Source organism: Pipra filicauda, unplaced genomic scaffold (genome assembly GCF_003945595.2).
Source record: "Pipra filicauda isolate LSUMZ 115617 unplaced genomic scaffold, ASM394559v2 scaffold27_size4233163_pilon, whole genome shotgun sequence".
In the NCBI taxonomy this organism is placed as follows: domain Eukaryota; kingdom Metazoa; phylum Chordata; class Aves; order Passeriformes; family Pipridae; genus Pipra; species Pipra filicauda.
The window spans coordinates 797068-818593 of NW_024104398.1; the positions used below are offsets into that span (position 1 = coordinate 797068).

Sequence of the window (21526 nt, forward strand, 5' to 3'; positions counted from 1 at the left end):
CAGATACACTGAGTAATCTGAGTTTTCAGCATAACCTAAATTATATATATAAAAGGGGAACACACCTTCATGGATCGATGAGGCGGGCTTCTGAGATCAAACATTGAACGACTTACATCAAGTGATCCAGGCAAAGTACTAGATCTTAAATCACTAACTAAAAAGACAAAGAGAACAATATGAATCATGTCAGCATCACTGCTAGAAAAAAATGTAAGTAGATCTATGGTAGAATTGAAACCTAGCTAAATAACATCCAAGGAAGGATATCAGCACCTTTCCCTACTTCCCCTTTCCAAAACTCTCCCCTGAAATGGCAAAATGGAGAGAGTAAGCCATTAAAATATCTCAATTCCATCTTTGAAATAGTTCAAACTTACTTGGTCACACTGGTAGCACTAGTAGGATGGGGAGCCTGCCTCAAAGTTATTCCCTCAAGAGAAATGTTTTGTTTAGTAGATGCTTTAACAAAACAGAAAACCTTTGTCTTGAAATCTAGCCAGCTAGAACTGGGGTTTAGCCTTTTTAAAATTTTTCCACAGTAAAGATTCCAGTGGCAAAAACATGCTGCCTGCTAAACTTGGCCTCATCTCCCTGGCTTCACTGATCACTCTGTCAAAGCACCACACTCCATATCCTTACTAGATCTCAGACAAAGCAAGTCTTAACTCTAATATGACACGTACCTGTTATAGCACAAACCCAAGATCTTTATTTTATAGAAGAGTGGTTTCCTCAGCAGTTGGTGGTTAAGTAGATGCTATCAGTTTTTGACCCCAACTCAATACAGAGCTAAAGGACATTTTCTATGCATAATTATACAGCAACAGTAGGTGAAAGCTGAACTAATGCCACTGTTTCAGGAATCTCTGCTGACTCCAGCGATGTTCAAGAGGTTTTTAAAGCCTCCCAACTCAAAAATGGCCCATACTGAAGCAAATGAGCATAGTTTAGCTTCTAGGGCTATCTAATGCAATGAATTGCTTTTTGTTGCAATGCTGTGTTATGGTATTGCAGAAGACACCCACTGCAATCCACCGATCATTATCTTAAGAGAATTACATCTCTCGTTACTGAAAATGTATTTCCTTTTTATTGCTATCAAAAGAAAGAACTAATTATGGTTATTGTAAGATGATAGAATACAAAATAATTCTTTCTTTTCTCAAGGAAGAAAATATTAAAAAAGCAGAAAAATTTTAACCATATGTTGTTTACTAATAACTAGAATTTGGGGAAAACATCAATAAATTTATTTTTCAATTTGTTTATGTAGGTTTTTTTTAAGATGAAGAAGAGGAACTTCATATTAGAATTCTAAAATTTCACTTCATACATCCCAAATAAACACATCCTGTAGTTCTAAACCCACATATATGAAAAGTATCACTTGCTGCAACAAACTAGGCTTAGAGTTTTGCTTAAATATTCTATAGATGCACATGATGAGAATCATCTAACTTCTGAAACAGCTGTCAAAAAACTCTGGAGGAAGAAGGCATTTTAAAACTGTACTCTAGACACACTAGAGTAACCTTTCTTTTGTTTAAACTTAGTAAGACAAAACTAGTAAAGTGTTTACTCTGCTTGAAGAAAAATGGAAAAAGAGATGATGAACTGAAGAGAAGATGTTCAAGACAGTTTTATAAAATCCATTTGGCTCCCACCACAGGTGCTTCCAGAGCCTAGTAAAACCATATGTGTTAAAGGCTGCTAAAATTGTACATGTGTTTTCTTCTCTTAAAAAATATATGGAGTAGTCTTTTCATGTAGTCTCTATGGTGATTCACAATTATTTTGAAACAGGACACAGACTGAGACATTTTCCCCTAGCTGTAAAATAAGCATGATATACCATTCTAAATAAAACATCTTTGAAAATGCATGCTGTTGCCAGCTTTCGATTTAACGGAGAGGTGTGTACATTTCTTCAAGTGTTTGAGTTTTCTGAATGCATTTGCCTTAGAAATCACAAGCAACACCTAGTCATCTACTTCAGTCTAAACAGCATTCATTAGAGGATACATTTACCAATGAACAGCAGAGAAGATAATTTTTCCCTAGTAGCCAAACACTTTCTATCTGAACTTTTACTATCACGCAGCCCTCCCCCATTCTTACACAAAATGAGAAGTGGGGACACTTCTGTAGCTTCAAAAGCAAACTACAAAAGAGCTGGCATAGAGCATCATGTCCCATTTTGCACCTGTTCTTATCTGCTCCTGAACGTTTTTTGGTGCTTGTTTCTCTTCCCAGGTACGTACTCCTCAGGCATTCCTCCACTCAACATACTGCCTGCCTTCCTTTTTCCGGCTCCCTCACTTCTATCACTGGTAGCTGAAATCTCCAGTACTGCATCCTCTTTGGGATCAGAAGCAGCTACAGTAGCTCACTTCGCCAATTCCTCTACCTTTGTGTGGTGCATGGAGTCTTCTGATGCCCCCAAACGACAAAAAGTAACAGTACAGCTGAAAATCAAGCAGAGCTGGCTCTACAGATTGATTCACCATCCAAGAAGTGTCCGTAGCATACAGACTGACTTGAGACTGCTGTAATCAAACAAGACTTCTGTAGATTAATGGCTTTTTTGCCCTCCTACCTATAAACCCTGAAAAAGGGAGGCAGAGAGAAAAGTAAGGGCGTGGTTCTCCTCACCTGATCCATATAATTTCCTGTTATCTGATTTTGCCTGGGAGCGCCTAATCAGATCTGGCGAAACCCGGTGCTCCAAATAGAAGGGGTTGTACACGTCATAGCGGGGCCACTGGTACACGCCGTGTAGCTCTGCTTTCCGGTCACCAAATGAGGCCCTGGCAGATTCTGTGGAGCACAAGTAAACATCAAATGCAAGAGTCCCAGACATAACACATGCTGCCTGACTTCATAAGGCAGGCAGAGTGCCTTCAGGGCAAAGGACAAAATATTTCAATATTATCTACTTCGGGTAAAGGGAAAAAAAAAAAGAAAAAGAAAACACACATTCACATTATGTCAGGTTTTCACAGTGTGCGAGCAAACACTGGAATTTAATTGGCCATAAAAAACTATGCATACCCTGTCTTGGAGTTTTGCAGTAAATGCCAAGTAGTTAAAATACAGAAGGCTCCACAGACAGACAGCAAGACAGAAATTAACAGGATAAGTAGGGCCATGTGTACAAAAAACCTCCAATTTATTTGGCTACCTATTCCCTGGATATTCCCACTCAGCTAATGGATCCCAACACCTTCAGGAAGATCTTGTATGGAAAAATAATGCAGCTTGTGACTGCAGTCTCCTTGTTTATCTAGTCTCCTTGGGAAGCCTGTCCATGGTAAAATCACTGGTCCAAAATTACTTGAATTGTTGGCTGAAGCACAAGTAGTCGTATCTGAGAACGCTTGAATCCCAGCCCTTTACTCAGCCCATAATCATTTCAGAAAAAAACATGTACATCTTGGTCAGCAAAACAGTGAAGAACACTGCTGTAGTGTTCTTTACTGTCTAGAGTGAAATGAAGCCATATGTAACGGTACATTAGAGAATGGGGTGATTCTGCCAAACTTTAACATTTACTTTGTTCGCTTCACCTCCCTGGACTTCAACCTATCTCTTAAAAAGTTCTTTACCCCACAATAAAGTGCCTTCTGTTCTGAAAGCGTGTTGCACCATAAGAGACAAACTATCACTGCTGTAAAATCCTCAAGTGCCAATAAAGTGAAAAAGAATAACTGAAACACTGAGATGGAACATGAGCAACGATAAAGCACGAATTCAAGCATAATGGGCTGGAGAATGACGTAAATTAGGATGAATGCTAGAAGTGAGGCCATAAAGAATTGCTACACAGCAGATGATGGAAAAGCCAGTGTTCCAGACCAGGAGCACACTTCTTCCTGCTAGCTTACTTCTGTGAGAGCATGAGACACAGTGCAGTGAGTACTGAAGAGAAAGGCTGCCAGAACTTAATTGCTTTCAGAAGGGATGCCAAGAGCTAACACTGAGAATGTCCTGTTTCGCTAAAGGAGAATGGCCAGACATGCACAGAAAATGGAGTGGAACTGAGAGCAGAACTTGGATTTCTACAGATATTTAACAATGGTCTAAGAAAAAAATACTCTAAATACATTTCTCGAGTATGCTGGTGGTTTGGCTAATGTGAGGAAGGAATGACAGCACACTTCACTGTATTTAGTAAATCTCCCTGAAAAGTAAATGCTGCATTTTTAAACACAATTTTAATGAGGCTTAGAAAGCTGTACTTTAAAAATTAAGTATTTATATTTGGAAATAGAAATGAAAGTTGTCGACTTGACATAAGAGCTACTTTTCAAATATTTGCTCAAGAATTTAAAATATTTGCTCAAGAGAGACAATTATGAAGAGTCAGGTCATCTTGCCAGAAGATCTGCCAGCTTATAGCCTAAGGGCCACTCTGTACACCAGGTCCTTCAGAAATGATCAGGAACCAGAATTCCCAATGTAGACACTGACTGATAAGATTGTGTAGAACAGCATGAACAAAGAAAACATTCATCTAAATGCTGTTAGACACATCTTCCTTCTCCCTGGAGAATACTCATACCTCAAAGTCCTTGCTGGACTTCTCTGTATACTATCTTGAGGACAAGATAGGACAAAGCAAGGTAAAGCCACCACCCAGACCCAGTAAGAAAGGGGATTATCAGGAGCATGTCCTGCATTTCCATAGCATGTCCATTTGTGGACTTAAAAGAAATAGCTACCAAAATAGCAGGCAACAGCAATGGGGAGATCAGGCTCAGAGATGAGAGGGACCTCACATATTCTACCTCCAGCTATTCTGCTGCCTGTTCGTGTCTGGTGCGACATCACAAGTAAAGCCCACGAGAAAGATCAGGCACAGAATGGCCAATCTACACCGAATAGCTCTGCTGGGCTGATTAGCTGGGCTCTGGTGCCAGTGTTACCAGCAGTGGTGGATGAGGAGGAAGTTTGGTAATAGGCCCACAGGAGGACACAAGAAGCAATGGCAAGGACACAGGGAGAGAGAGGAGGGTGGGAATAAAACCACATAAACACAAAAAAAGTTATGTAGTGCTGCATTAGTTATTATGCAACATGTGGTTGACTTTTTTCAGTTATTAAGGTTTCCACCTCCAGAAAAGAAATACATTCACATGGAACTAAAAGCATATTCCCAGCTTATCACATCCTTGAGACAAAGAAATGCTAGAAAAAACAACTGTTTAGGTATGTCCCTGTGCCAAAATTTTCTCTTACCTAATTTTAGGCATCTTCTGGCAGGACTAAAAGCCTAATGATAGCGTATGCCCTGTAACTCATGTTACTGGGCCAGGATCCTATTCTTTTAAAATGGCACTGTGTCTAAACTGCATTTACATAATTTTGGCAGTTTGAGTATGGGACTAACATGCAGAGGTTGAAACACAAGATTGCCATGAAGCAAAGAATCATAACATCATTTGCAACCTCATACCATGGAGATCTGTGTCCCCAGCCTCCCAAAAAGCAGCAAAAAAAGCAGGAAATAGGAAATACTAGGGACAAAAAATTCTGCCAAGTAGTAGTGCATGCCATGTATTGGCAAAATTTGAAAAGGAAGATGTGTTAGCATGTTAAAACATATCAGTATATTAACCATGAAAGCCAGACCACCCTCCTCTTTTTACTTGAGTGGTCTGGATGCTGGCATGTGTTAGGTCTTTCCTTGCCTCCAATAAATTCTTCGCTAAAGATTCTGTTTCCCGTAAGTGTCTTCCATTACTTTTGAGTATGAACACTGGTGTGCAATCATCCTTTTCAGTCTTATTCATGCAACATCACAGAGATTCACAGTAGGATGACATACTTCCCAAAACCTCTCTGGGTGTCCAGAGAGAAAAGAAACAAGCTCCCCAGGCTCCCCAGGGAAGTGGTCACAGCCCCAAGCCTGCCAGAGTACAAGAAGCATTTGGACAATGCACTCATGTACATGCTGTGACTCTTGGGGTGTCCTGTGCAGGGCCAGCAGTTGGACTTTGATGATCTCTGTGGGTCCTTTCCAACTCATAGTATTCTATGAATCTTTGAAACAAGACCAGGCTTCTAGAAAAGTTCTGCAAACATATGTTTTCAGTAGGAATACAGTAGGAATAACTTTCAAGGAGTAGCAGAAGCTAAACAACTATTTCAGCAATGCTGTTTGTATTGTACCTTTAATCCCTCCAGCATGTGAGATACTAGGAAGGTTCTTTGGCTGTACATACGCCAGTTTGAATGGAGGGACCACAAATGGTACCTCCTGACCATCCAGGGGCAGTTTAGAAAGCAAATAATCCTCTGAACAGCCAACTTGACGCTTCACTGACACAGAAGACAATGGAGGCTTCTCTACAATAGTTGGCTTGCTTGCAGCTCCTGCTTCAAATTCCTGCACCATGGAAACTGCTAAAAATAAAGAGCAAGAAAAACAGACAGTCCACATGTGCATTAATTTTTGAACAATACCATGAACAAACGTCTTTTATTTAATAGTATCTGTGCTTGATACATTACTTAACAGCTGCTAATATTCAGTTTTACAGCATTCAGGACTAGCACCTGGAAAAGATATTTTTCCTCCTGACACCTGTACTGGTCTAAACTCTCTGTTGCCCAAGCTTCTATATTTATAGCTACCTTCCTCGTAACGTGAATTTTCACAAAAGCTACACTTGCATCATTGAAGAGTTCTTCAAACAACTGAGACACCAAAGAAAATCCTGACAGTAAATCCACAGAGTGAAAAAAAAAAAAGAAAGCTTTCGAATTCTGAGAGTTCGAAAGATACAAAACCTTTACACAACCTTGGGTAAAAAAGCTGTCTTTTTTGGACAGTATTTTAGACGGCAAAGAGCAGACTCCAGACAAGTGTTATTTCTCAGTTCCAATTCATAACACTTAAAAGCATGTGTTCAACCTCCAAGTATGGAAAGAATTTGGGATGTTGTAAAAGAAATCAAGTTTATCACGGGTGACACAGTCATTTTATTAATGGGAAATTTCACCATTAATGAAACCAGAACAGCAAAACTGTTACTTGATGTCATTATGTCAGAACTCACGATCATTTTTTTCCTTTTCCATGCAGAAACACCATTTACAGCATGTTTTCATATATTCTGTTGCCATTGTTTTCAGTGTTGCAATGTAGAGGGGACCACAGTCAAAGATCCAGTGCAGCAATCAAACCTGAAAAACACAATAAAACAAACCGTAGTAGATGGGAATAGTTGAAACTGGAATGCAATATTATCGGTTATTTACTATGCAGCTGCTTATTGGACACAGTCCCAATGAGAATGTTACTTCAGTCATAAAAAGATCAGAGCCATCAGATTTCTCTCTGAGACAAATTATTTTTATATAAAAACATAAGGAAAGAGACAATAACTAACATACAGCATCCAAATACTTTCAGTAACCCACTCAGACAGGTCCCTGTCTTTTGGGAACACTAAAATTGTCCTCATATTTGTGCATGCCACTGGGCTTTAGAGTTTACCCAGCTTTACAGCTGTTTTGATGTGGTCTTGTCAAGTCATTTGCAGGATGTGTTTTTTATTCCGTTTCCCTTGTTCATGTTTCTCCTATCCTCTTTTGCTCCTCTACTATTTTCACATACATCTATACGTGTTTACATTTTTTCGCTCAGCATAGTCCATACTTTTAACTTGAAAACACTCTTTATGAATGATGCCAAAACTGCCTTCTTTGAGGAACTACTGCTTTCTCATAATTGTATACACATGAAACTGAAGACCTGGTTTATTATATAATTGTCTGCTGTGCATACAGAAATAGAGCACGCTGACTTTCAGCAAAATAAGAGGCATGTAATCTACTAAAGAATGAGAACAAGTCTCTAACAGCTGGTTAACATTAAAAGAACTTTATGACAATGCTAACTGGCCTCATTTAAATGTCTTTATTCATATCCTTATGTTCTCTTTTCAGAAGAACACAGACAGCTGTGTTGCCTCCTGTCCAAAACTTTAGCTGTGTAAGTCTAGTCCTTTTACATCCATCTAAAGTACACAAGGTTCTTAGTAGAACATACCCAAGACATGATTTTAACTCCACGGAGGTTAGAAGACACCAAATAGAACATGAACATAAGTTGAAGGGACGGGAAAGACAAGTAGGATAAAGGAGGAAAACACAGAGTACCTCCAGTACTGCTATTTATGTTTTGGGCCTTTGCAGTCACTGAGATACTGAGACCTTCACAAGGAAGCCCTCCATTAACCTGTTATCTTTAAAATACTAGTGTGAAATATAATGAAGGTTTAGTACTACAACTGCATAACTGTTCCAGAATTATTCTTAATCATAAGCTATCACAAAGGATTGATCAGAAGGAAATTCTTAAAATATATTCCCATTAAACCTAAACCTAGGTAAACCATTATTCTACTGCAACAAGGACCTAAGGAAATATTTGCTTTAATACAACTTCTCTGAATAATTTTGCTGGGTTTACCACTGAGTGATATTTATCATTTCCTCTAGTTTTATACTGCTCTTTGTGTTCAACAGAGCAAAATACAAGTACCCAAATATAAAAACCTCAGAAGTAGCCTGAATACTGGTACATGTTATTCTGGAATAATGTAGGCTACTGAAGAGATTACAGCATAGTCTCTAATCAGACAGGGCAGCGGTGCAATATTCTGCTTTAAAAGGGACACCATTATACAGAATGGATGCACAGAATCCATCACTCAGTACTTGCCTTGGTCTCGAAATTGCCCATGAGTGTAAGTACAGCATGAGATCTGCATCAAAAATCTTCAGAGGCAATGCCACAACCTCCAGAACCTGCTCTGCATCTTCACAAAAGCACAAAAAGAGGCATGGGAATTCCTCATTAAATCCTCCATGGTTCTAAGGATCAGATTTTCATTGCTGCTCCTCCCTTAGAGGCACACTCATGATAACTAAGCCTTCTAGTTTACTTAGGCTTCCCTTGTAGTGATTTTCCTTCCCAGCTGTTATCAGTACACAGCTGGAGTTAATATGCTTCACTCTTGCTCACCATGTTTAAACTGGGCTGAAACAGCTGCTCTGTTTGCTCTAAGCTTTGCAACAATGGTATCTAAGCCTCAGTGGCAGTTTGCACAGGCAAAACAGACTTTTATCTTAAGATGTCCAGATTCAATTTATTCGCTACTGCTGGTGAAGAAACCAAATATGAGTAACACCGCCCTACTTTCCAGCTACATAAAGTGGAAAAATTAGTTTTTCTGCATCAGAGAAAATTCAGTTCATGATAGTAAACTGTTTAGCTGGAACCATTAATATGAGCAAATAAACAAATATAAATCATCTGTCACAAGCAGTTGCCTTTGCATCACAGGGCTCAGTGATATAGTCTTTAATCATTATCTTTTTTCCCCATTTATCAATATGCAAATGTTCATACATTTTTTTCTATCTGAAGACAAATATAAAGCAATTCATCACTGCCTACTGTACAAAACAGTATACTATTTACAGATTACTGTTTTGTAGGCAAGGCTGTATCAGTAGCCAGTGCCAAAGTATATAGACACATATCTTAAGAGTTTTAGCTTAAATACAGGATTTTGAAAAGACAGTTCCAAGAGCAAGAGACTAGAGCACAGTTTACACTTTCTTTATGCTTAAAAATGTAGTGGTCTCAGTGACAAATCTTGTACTTGGGTTCCTAGACTTGTACCACAGCCACATTACAAAAAAAAAATGACAGCATTTGCTGAGGGACAGACCATCACCATCTAGACACGGTGCTCCCTCATTCTGCTTAGAGCACTTGGCTTTGTGAAAGCGCAACATGGATCGTCTCAAATACTTTTAAAAATTTTAATCACTTAACTAAGCTACAGTAATAAATACAGTTGTTTTTTGGTTTAGTTCAGAAGAGCAATTCTGGCAGTAAATTAGATGGCTTGGCTCCCAGTTAATATATTTTCTCATATCTGTATTTTCCAAACTGCCTACAGTTAGTTATACAATTTTCACTGCATGCAAAAGTTTCCTCTTAACCATGTGGGAGAGAAAGAAATTTAGTAGGTTCTATTGACTATTTTATTAACTGAAAATGAGCAAAAATATTGTCGAAGACTAAACAAGTATTTAATGATCTTGACAGAAGTTGACATTTCTATCAAAGGTTAAACTTATCCCACATGCAAGAACTTCTTGCTGGTGTTGGCTACCCAAAAATCCTCAGTATATTATTCAACAGTTGTTAAAAGGTTGCACTAACATGAATTCGTCTGGGAATGCATTTGTGAAATAAACCTGAACTGCAGAGATACTTTTTAGGTTCCCCCCCGAATTCCAAACTAGTACTGACTTCCCAGTAATGTCATCCATTTTAACAAGAAGTTAGGACCCCTTGATGCTATCTCTGTATTTTGGAGTCAGTTTTTGTTAGGCAATATGCATGGATAAAGACATCTTCCATTCTGGAGATACTAGACTGAGAAAAGGATGGGGGAAAAGGAGAATTATCCCTCATTTTCAGACAAAAAAATGAGAGAAATCAATTTGCAGGAGAAGAGGGAACTGAACCCAGATCTTGTCACTCTGTCTCAGATTCTCCCCTTCTTGGTGTTTTTCACCAATTTCAGTAACCCTTTTAATTTCTCTCTTCCCAGTATCAAGGCAAAGTAAGATAATGAATCGTAACTCAGCAATTGTACTTCCACGCTAAGGCAAAAGAAGAGCCAAGCTTATTAGAACATCCTGGAAACGACAAAGTTTAGAAAGCAACCACACACATACACTGAGCCTAGAGAATTACAATCACTATTATTTTAATGGGTTTAGATGGAAAACATAAATTATCTTAATGATTTCCAGACTTCTCTGATAGAAATTTTGACTGAGCTAAAATCAGATAAACAGAGTATCAAAGATTTTAGTTCCAGATGCCTCCAGAACGATTACAAGACAGAGATGTTTGGAGAAGAAAGTAAATATTTTCAACAACTCATTAAATGAAAAGAACATGATAGAAAACGGATGATTGTAATATTATATATTAAAAGCTGAAAGCAGTTTGAAAAGAAATGTCAGGTGTTTGCTGCCACATGAGGAAAGGGTATGTTTTGCAACATGTTTGTAGTCTGCCAGTGGATTTTACTGCATTTAGTCACAGCACTGCTCCATATGAGTTGAACAGGTAACACATTGAAAACTATGCAGTAGAAACGAAGGTGAAATAGCTGTTCTCAAACAGGGAGAGCTGGCTAAACCAGTGGTTTCAAATGTTTTGAGATTTATTGCCAGTCATAAATGTATAAAATGCATTCTCAGATCTGCATTTCAGAAACTCATCACGGCAAAATTCTAGTAGCAGTAAGTTCTCACAAAGCAGGATGTGTAAAAGAAAATATCCGGAAACAGGGATGATTGGTTGTTATTAAGCATTTGGGACAGATGTTGAATGACATAAGTGTCTACAAGTCCAGGAGCCAGGACACTTTGCAACATCTGAGGATCTGCCCTGTGGAGAAAGCGAGCTCGAGCTTGCCAGTTCACACCTCAGCCAAACACCATGTTTATGCTACCTCTGGGCCTTTCTGCCTTTCGGATCCAGGGGATGCAGTCAATCCCGGTCATATAAATCCTTCAGAGAGTGTAACAGTACCACCTCAGGTCTCCAGATGTTTAACAGAAACACAGCACACCAAAAGCTGCTTCTGATGCAGGTCAGATGGATAATCTTTTGATGGCGCAGATGCTGCCGAAGATTTCACTTCCACAGCCAGCTGTTCTGTGGTTTTGTTTCTGGGGGAGAGCACCTGGGAGCTGGGCACTTCTCTGAGCACAGCTCTTCATCTGAAGAGGGGTGGCTTGTGACCACTGCACCTCAAAACCGTCCCACACTAGTAAAATAGCTTAAATAGTTTTGAGAAATTTGCCTCCAGGTGCTTTGCTACTGTAGCAGCAAGGGTAGCACATGCACCCACACAGACACATAGGGCCACGCACAGGCACACACTTACCATTAACATAAAGCCCACAGTTTAAAAAAAAAAAAACAAACTTCAGGTTTTTGGGGACTGTAGGCAGATCTGACTTGTACCACCCACGCACGAGAGAGAGGTACTTCAAGTGGGTCTGAGCATGTGAAATGAGAGGACACAAGCTTTTGTTCCTATTCATCATAAACCTCAGCAGCAACAGGTTGTCTGGAGGAAGAGGAATTAAAAAAAAAAAGAAAAAAATGTCATGCCAACACACACCTACGAGGTGCATGATAAAAGGCTCCTATCTATACCGATTTCTGGAAGAACCCCACAATAGCAATATCTGCAGTAACTAGTGGGTGTGGGTGTGTACATACACCTGCCTACTCCGGTTGTAGCTGCAACTCTGGGAAAAGCATGAAAGCTCTGGGAATTTACACGCAGGGATTATTCCACTTCCTCTGCCTTCCCAGGAAATTAAAAAAAATGTGAGGCTTTCCCTCTTTTTGTGCCTGGAAAGAGAAATGGATTTCACTCTGAAAGCAGTGGATCACAAAGGAGATGCTGAAATGACACAATAGAGAAAGAGAGCCTATGAGAAGGCTTTTGAAGGACACAACCAGATAGCCATTCTTGTGAAAAACATCTCAGAAACAGTTCAACAGAAACATAATGAAGAGATGCAAAACTCTCCCAGTGCAACAAATAAATGAAGAGTGTAATTACATATTTAAAACTGAAGAGGAGACCACGCGTCATTAACCAAGTTTAGCTGATGGGGATTTTCTGACAGACCGTTGCACAGCTTTCCTGGGGCAAAGAGCCTCATGGAGTTGTTTAAGTACTTACACAATCGAATCTGGTAACAGAAATAGATGGCAAAAAGTTGCTGGGGAGAGTGTCACACTCCATGATGCAAACAAACCACTAACTGCTGAGGCACAGGAAGCACCTTCCAGCACTGGTAAATGATGACACAGCAGCCCATTGGGGGAAGTTTTATTTCAGAAAACATTCCAATAGCTGACTTCCTTCACTATTTATATCTTAACTTTCTATCTCCAGCTTAAATTTCCCCCTAGTTTTTATGTCTTGCTAAATTGAGCACTAATTATAAGTAGTATCTCTTCCTTCAGATCTTAAAATATTAGTATCTAACCTTCTCTTGTATTTCTCTTCAGTAAGCTAAGTTGACCAAAGCAAGCCATGCAGACAAGTATAAACCTGTAGGTTTTACACCATTTAAGTTTGTTTTGTATAGTTCTTCTCAAGACTTCTTGCTTCTCTGACCAGTTTCTCTCAGGCTGACACCACAACTGAACTGTGCACCTCAGACTCAACAGTATCACAGGATAAACTAAGGTGAGAAAATATTTCATTAATTACCACTTGTAAAGGCAAGACTGCTCTCATTCCTACAGCACTGTATTGACATCCCAAATTGTTACTGGTCCACCACTAGCTCTGCATCCTCCTAATTATATTTTGAGCACGTGGAGAAGAGGAGGAAGATGGGAGTTTCCTCCACACAGACAGCATCTCCACTCTCCCTCTGATGACTGCTGTAGTGTTCAGATAAGATATTGTTTATTCGGCTCTCCTAAAGATAACAGTTGCAGGTAAAGTTTAAAACCCTTGTAATCAGCAGGTGCACTCAATACTGTATAAAACTGTATAAAAATATTATTCAGCTTTAGCAAGCTCTCCTGAGTCAAAGGAAACGATCTCGGATGTCAATTCTTAACTCAGGTGTCGTCACAGCAGTAAAAGCAGAACTCACTGTGACCCCCAAGCAGAACTCACTGTGACCCCCTCCTGCCAAGGAGGTCTAGCTCTAACTGTACAAGGGTTTTCCTGGAGCAGCCACATTTTCCTGCATGCAGTTGGGAGAGACCATGCCATGTCCCACTACAACTTTCCCTTCTCCCTCCAGCTTCTCTGCCCAGACAAAGATGATCTAATATATGTCTCTCTTTGTGCAGGCCCTGAGCTGAACCCGACAGAAAGATCACTTGTGCAATCTAGCTGTGGTCTCTTTCAGCTCAGCAGCTGCTTCTTCCCAGGGCTCCAGTCTGGAGGAGGCCAAATGGCTTTCAGCACATCTGCACACGCAGTCCAGGCACAAGAGCACTGAACAGAGAACATCACAAAGAAGAACTAATTGCTCTTGCCTACTTCCCTGAAGAAAAATAAAGCTGAGCAGGTGTGTGTGCTTGAGCTATTGTGCTACAGGAACAACTGCTCCTGCTTTCCAGGCACCCCTTGGAGAAGGCGAACAAGCCCTGGCACGAGTACACGATCCAAAGTTGTCCTTCTGACACGGTCCCCAGGGACACCCTGACTCTGGCTCAGCATTATAGCCTTGCACCTGCAGCCCTTAAACACAGACTTACTCCAATCCTACCCCAGTACGCAAAAGATTAATAATATCATTTACAAGGGCCAAAAGAACAATTTCCATAAATCTGAACCAGTTTTTCTTGTGTGAGATTTATATTTGAGTTGAGAGGGAAACATTATAAATCTATCCCATGATAAAGCTTAAAACTTGGGATTTTAATATGCTGAATCCCCTATGCTCTGGGCTGTAAAAGTTGATATAGCGTTTCTTCCTAATGCTGCATTAGGCAAAGAACCAATTCATCCAATTACTGAACTGACAACACTGTTCCTCTGAACCGAAGATAAATTCACTGACTTGGACAAGGATGTACAATATGGTATGTATTGGGGCAGTAAACACAAAAGAATAAATCCATTATGTTGGACTGCAGACCACTCTGGATTCAGATGGAAAACGGCAAAGCAAGAGTTGAAGTCAGGACACCAGAAAAGAAAGCTGAAGAGACTGGAATATCTGGAGAAAGAATTTGGCTTTTGATGAGAACATGGAAAGAATTCAACATAAGATAAGTCCTTTGCTCTAAGCAGATTAGGAACAAATCATGACAATCACCGATGGTTACTTTATAATGTAACTTAAAACTCAAGACTTTCTTTATGTATTCTGTGTCAAGTTTTAATCCAATTTTTTGTCCTTCTGCCGTAATGCCAGGAAGCCACAAAAATAGAACTGTCAGTCCCTCTATAGCTCTGATACCAAAGAAAACTGGAAACATCTGGATTCATTTTTCAACAGGACAGCCAAGAAGAAGGTATTTTAGGCAAAAGCATCTGCCTGTGGAGTTCCTTAACATGGTTAAATGTGTCTAGTTTTGAAAAGATGGCCCTTGGAAACCAATTCAATGCAATGCTGAAAAAGAGCACTGAATGGCATCCAGGACTCCTCAGCCTCTGCCATGACTACAGAGCCATACGGAAAACACATGGATACACATATAACAATCAGACAGCTAATGCAAACAGCTCTTCCTGTATATTTCAGGGAAAAAAAAGATAAGAAAACCCAGGCAGTTTTGCATTGAAAAGTAGGTTCATTTACCATTAAAACTGTTGACCTACAAGAGTCAAGATGGAATATTTCTTTACATGCACACATTTACTGCTTTGTTTTAGGTGAAGCAGTTTTCTGATCGTTATTTTACATATTATTATTCTTCTGTTTCATGACAAAAACAAAAAAACCTGTCAATTATGGAGTTTCCACTGGATGAGGATTCCCTGTTCAGCAGGTCTGCTCCATACTATCCCTGTATAACCAGTTACAGCACTGTGGTGAGAGGAAGGAAACCTATAAATTGCACAGATGAAATCGAAAAGACTGTGGCTGAGATTAAGAAAGGAAACAGGTGACTGCAGTACATCTCATATATGAAAACAGATTAAATGAATGAATCAAGAAAAGGAAATGGGAACTGATCTTAATTAATTCAAATCCAAACCAGACTGGGAGTATGGCACTGCAGGGCATGTGTACTGAGCTCAGGAAGCTGCCTAAACACACATTGAAATAAAAGTCCAGAAGAATCCTGTCTTTTTAAGGTACCACTATTTATTACTTTTTGCATTAAATCTGCCCAGACCAGGGACACAGAACCACTTTTACCAGCCCCACCAGTGCCTCTTGGAGAGCTGTACTGTCTGGAGTAGCTGGCAGCTGCCCAGGCAGATAAGTGGTAACCAGGCACTGCATAAAAGAAACATTTTTAAAGGAGTTTGTATAAACATTGGGAGAAACCAACAGAAATCAGAACAGTCTCAATTTAATGGCAGTATCTGACATCCCAATCATTACTGGCCAAATGCTGCTACAACTGTGGGAGATGGTGGTAAGACTCTGCTCCCTCCTGAAAAGACAGAGGTCATGAGAACAAAAGTTGGTGGCAGCATGAAGCCACCATTCCCTTTTTTCCATTTGGACAGATTTACTTAAGAACACAGTGAACAACAGCTACAGCATGTAACCCTTACAGAATGTAAGGGGTTTTTTTAATCCTATTGAGTTTAAATCAACACTCTTCACAAGAGATTTTGAACCCATGACTTCACACATTGGTGAAACCAGATCTGGAAGTACACATACCACTGAACTGAACGAAAGTCAAGATAATTCAGGGAGATGGTCTGTGTTTAATCAAGACTTCATGGAACACAATTTTTAGCTACTCAGTTCACTGCTGAGCAGACAGAGAACCTGAACAGGAAACTCACAGAGAGTTCCCAATCTAGAGGCCAACAATCCCCTTTTGCAAAAGTAAATTGTGGAGAAAAAAGCCCCAATGAATCCAACCCAGAATTAAAAGTTTTAGAATTTTCCTCTACTGCAAAATGAAACTGGTCTTGAGAATGTTTTGTTGTCACTTAAGAGTGCTAAACAACACAATTTCTCTCAGAAACAGGAAACACAACTTGTTTTTGTATCAGTTCACCACTAACCACAAAGGCGCTGCTAGCTCAAGCAACTTTCAAACCTCATTCTGGCTAACTGTCCTCTCTCTGCATGGCAGGCACTTTCCTCACTGGAAGACATACACACATAGCAGACTGAATGGCTGAACTTTGTAACGAGAACTCATCCTTAGCCCCCTTTTTATCTGCCCCCTCTAGCCCCTGCCAAGCCCTGGTCTAGGGCTGGGCCATTTCTGGCCACGTTAACCACCTGCCCTAGCTTCAACAAGCAGGGTGGACAAAGCCACATGCAGCCCCTCAGTGCAGAGGCATGAGAACTCTGTGGGAGCGAGGGCTTGCATTCCCTCATGCAAAAGGGACCCTCCCACAGCTCTGATGATGAGGCTGTCACACAAAAGCCAAGCAACCTTCTAGCTCTCCGTGGTTCAGATGTGCATTAATGTATCCCAAGCACACTGTGCTGATGAGGCTGTTCCACCGTTCTGGGGCCCAACATGGTGCTCTGGGGAGCTGGGCAGGGAGCTCGGTACCCCCTTCCCAGGCTGCAGCACACTGCACCAGCTCACATCCAGGTTCCAGGCTCCAAAGCACAGATGCTAAATCAACAGAGTGCTTCATAGGTTTTGAGGTCACTGGGACATGGTGCTTTTTTGGACTTCAAAACTGGTTTAACTGCCAAAGGAGCATCTCCAGAACTTGCCCTTCAGGCCAAATCTAAAACTCATTGCAATGATCACAAGAACCCCCCAAACATCAAAGGCCTTCATTTGGGATCTAATTATCTGTTCTCTCCAGTTTAAGTGTGGCTATTAGATCACTGAAAAACAAAGATTCAAAACAAAATCACCAGGGTACAATTTACAGGAAAGATAAGCATCAGATTGCCGACATAATTTTTTTTTGGCACTGAATTAGGGTAAACTTCATCTGCAATGACAGGCAAACAAATACTCGTGCTAAGCTTAAGAGAAGCATCCTCACTAATTCTGCACGGTTTGATGTATTGAGATTAGTAAGGGATATGATGCAACACAGATGAGCTCAACCGAATCCAGGTTTTGAACATCTTCCCACATGAGGCTCCCTGGTTTAGGTTGGAAGATTCATCCTGGCTGCAAAACGCTATCAGCCTAATTTTTCTCAGCGTAAGCAATCTCTCTGATTGAGCCTGAACGGCATTACTAACTGGAATGACAACACAGCTTAACTCAAACAGAGCCTGTCCTACTGAAAGTCAGAGCATGCTTTGTCTTTCACTTTTAAGAGATGAGATCTTAAATTCTCTGCTGACAGAGATTGGGTGTTGTCCTACTTAGATTACAGTTAGAATATTTACCAGATTTAAGGTATCTAGGGAGATAGCAATTCAGAGTAAACAAAGCAATTCTTTCATAAAACTAAACAAGAGTCTGAAGAGGGGAGCAATATGCTTCACGTAAAATTCATTAAATGAAGTAAATAACACCTTAATCAAGCAAACAAGTTCAATAAATATTCCACCAAAGTCAAAGGGTACTTCTGGTATAAGCCACAGCAAGAAGGATTCACAGCAAGACAGGAGGTCTAAGCTAGCCAAAGTCTGCCTTAGTTGAGGCTGTCCTTTCTAAGGCAGATCCTCTGGCTCTGCCCCCACACGTGGGGGCTGCATCTGCCTGTCCTGAACTTGCTTAAAGGACTGGCTGCTACCAGAGGGGTAGTTCGGCTCTCCCTTGCCAACAGCCATTCCTGTAGGATCCAGTAAACTTGCAGCTGCACAGTGAGTTGGCCCAGCTCACTGATTAGATACAAAATTAAATGACCAGAATAAACAACCTCTTTTTTTTTCTTTTTAAAAAAAAGCAGTTTTCCAACTCTCCCTGTGGTTGACTGCACAAGGTGGGGTCAGAATGCAGTGTGGAAAACAAAGGGCCAGAGCAGGACTGCCCTTTTCACAGCCAACCCACAACCCTGGGGAGTGCATTTAGTGTAACATACAAGTGAGAGTAAACCACCTAGGAGTACGATGAACGGAGGCTGAGTGAAAAGCAAACCAGCTGACACTAAACAAATGGCAGAATGAGCAAGTAAAACGACCAAGCCTAATGATTAGGACAAAGAAAAAGAGGCCAGTGCCTAACTGGCACTGTGTTTTTCCCAACACTGTAAATTAATAGTCTACACACACACATGACTGACTGAACAATCCTGTCCACATTCATTCTTTCCATAGCATAGGAAGGAAGAGGAATTAATCACCTGGGGATCCATCATCTAAATTAAATGCAGGGAAGGGCTGTGGAGTCCAACATACCCTTTGGGTACAGCGTTTTTAGTAGGTGTCATTTTTATAAATATTTGCAAGAATCAAGGGTCATTTTAGTAATAAATATATTGTTCTTGAAATTAAATATTGCTTAACCACATGTATTCTGGAAATATATATTTTAATATTTAACATACAGTTGGAAAAAGGACTAGAAATCAAACCTCCTCCCTTCTGGATTCATTCCCTAGCCACCGACTTGTAAGATCACAGCTCACCTAATGAATATTTCTGTACTGAAAGCAAGGCAAAAAAAGTTTCATAAGTAAGGAGCCAGAGACCACCAGCCTAGAACAGCACTCTCTTGAGAAATGAAAGAGGCAAATTCAGAACTTGACTCTTCACATCTGTCTAACAGCTATACACAAAACCTAGAAAGAATAAGAAGGAGGGAAAAAAAGGCCTGGCAATGTATTCCCTTGTATGTTTTTTAAGTGGTCCTGATCATCTATATGTAATCTAAAGACTCTTGGGCTCTCCAAGAGCAACTTGCCAAGGAACACTTTGCTTCTGCATGCCTGGACAGCTTGGTCACCTAACTAACCAACACTACAAACACTAAAGGCACATCAAGCATCAGACCTCAATGCATTCAGCAAATATCACTAGGAAAAACCTGAGCCTGCACAGATCAGAGACCTAGGGTTAGGACTGCAAGGATCTAGCTCCGAGGCATAGGTGCTTACAAGATCATTTACATGCCCAGGCACTTGACAGCTGTGGCCTAGCAGAAGTCCCTTGAGGTCCTGTTCTCTTCCTGCACAACTACAGTGGCACTGACTGGAAGTGTACATTGCAGGAACGGTCACAGTATCGACCTTTCCATTCTTATCTAGAGAAATGCATCAAATGAGATGTTCCCATCCAACTAGGCATGTTTCAACATCAAAGGAAAGTTACAAGACCAGCTTAATTTGAGATATTTATTTCAGACTGCTGTTTAATAACAAGTGATCTTACACACCCAGGAATCCAGCTTTATGGTATGCATTCAAAAAGTACACTGTGAACAGGACCGTTTGAAACTGCTTACAATCACAACTGCTGCTTTAGCAGTGCTCTTGGATACAGCAGGTTATAACTTCAGTAAATAAGTATTTTCTGATGTTAATTTCACCCCATACAAAAGGGAAACTCTGTCCAGCTATATTCACAACTTCCTTCTGAGTTTTGGCTTAACCGCATCTCTAATTACTTCAAGTGTTCTTAGAGAAGGTGATCTAGTTAGCTATTGCTGGCCTATGGCAATGCTTAGCTGTTAATTCACACAGAAAATCTGGCTTTTACAAGGACATTTTCATACAGCAATACCAATTTGAAACCGTTCTAAGTGCAACCTAATCTCTGACCTAATTTACATGAAGATTTAACTCCAAAGTACTTCGAAACAGTTCCTATTTTTCTGCCTGCTTTCATTTCTCAAAGTTGATAGGAAATACAGACCCCCACGGCACACGCGGCCGCCACCGCCGGGGCAGTTCCTGCGGCCCCTGCCCGCCCCTTCTCCGCGGCCCCCGGGCGGGCACTGCCCGAGCCTCCCGCTCCCCTCCCGCTCCCGCTCCCGCTCCCGCAGTACCTGCTGGGAGGGCTCCTGGCCGCCCCTCTGCACGCTCGCGGCTGCCGCCGGTCGCCTCCTGCCCGGCGGAGCTCCTGCGGATCGGCGCTGCCCTGCCCTGCCCCGGCGCTCTCCCCGGGCTGCTCTGCCTCCCTCCCGCCCGGCCCCCTCCTGCCCTTCGCAGCGGGCACTGCCAGCCCCGCCGCCCGCCAGGTGCGCTCCCACAGCGCTTACTCACCGATCCCTATCGCGGAGGGGGAGTTTCCCCGCCGCCCTGGGACTCTCCCGCCTCGCCAGAGCTACTCACTGGGGCAGACGTGCCTCCAAACGGCTGCCGGTGACTCTTCTTTGTCGCTTGCTGGACCATGACACCTGCGAAGTCGGTGCCAGAGCTGCCCCTCGCTTTGCTAGAAGCACAACTGGGCGTCTGTTTCAGAGAGAAAAGGCGAATTTTTCTTGTTTTACAATGTTCTTAGAAAATGGCATGTCTAGTTGGAATATGGATCCCTGTCAAGTTAGGCTTTATATGGACACATGAGAAAGCCCCTGCCACAGGAGTGCATAGTCTGTAGGGTAATTTAGGGATCACACACAGGGGATTGGTTCAGAAATTTCATCAGGAAATTCTGGTTTGGAAATTTTCTTGCAGGAAGGAAAAGTTCTGGGAGGCTCAAGGTGATCTCTCCTCGATTCCCGTTTTTGATAACTAGAAGTGCTGAAGTACCCCAGAAGGCAAATATGAGCAGAAGGTGGGGCTACACTGGTAGGAAATGGGGTGTATTTCCCGAAATAAATGCTGTTTACACTCTGAGAACATGAACATTTCCAGTCTGAAGTTTTGCACAGTGACTCTTGATTTGAGGTCTTCTGTGGATTCCCCATCCACCAGGACTGTAGTTT

The 21526-nt window shown here is 41.2% G+C and overlaps 1 protein-coding gene across 1 annotated transcript in view; it reads right to left on the bottom strand.

Moving 5' to 3' along the window:
• Positions 1-20734, bottom strand: part of TC2N (tandem C2 domains, nuclear) — a 31727-nt gene extending 10993 nt beyond the window's left edge. Inside the window, exons 1-5 of the mRNA XM_027739987.2 lie at positions 20648-20734; positions 7065-7191; positions 6175-6408; positions 2656-2820; positions 66-157 (exon numbers count right to left, since the gene is read on the bottom strand). Coding sequence (XP_027595788.1) covers positions 66-157; positions 2656-2820; positions 6175-6408; positions 7065-7131 — 558 coding nt within the window. The 5' untranslated portion in view covers positions 7132-7191; positions 20648-20734. The remainder of the gene's footprint in view (positions 1-65; positions 158-2655; positions 2821-6174; positions 6409-7064; positions 7192-20647) is intronic.
• Positions 20735-21526: the final 792 nt, after the last annotated feature.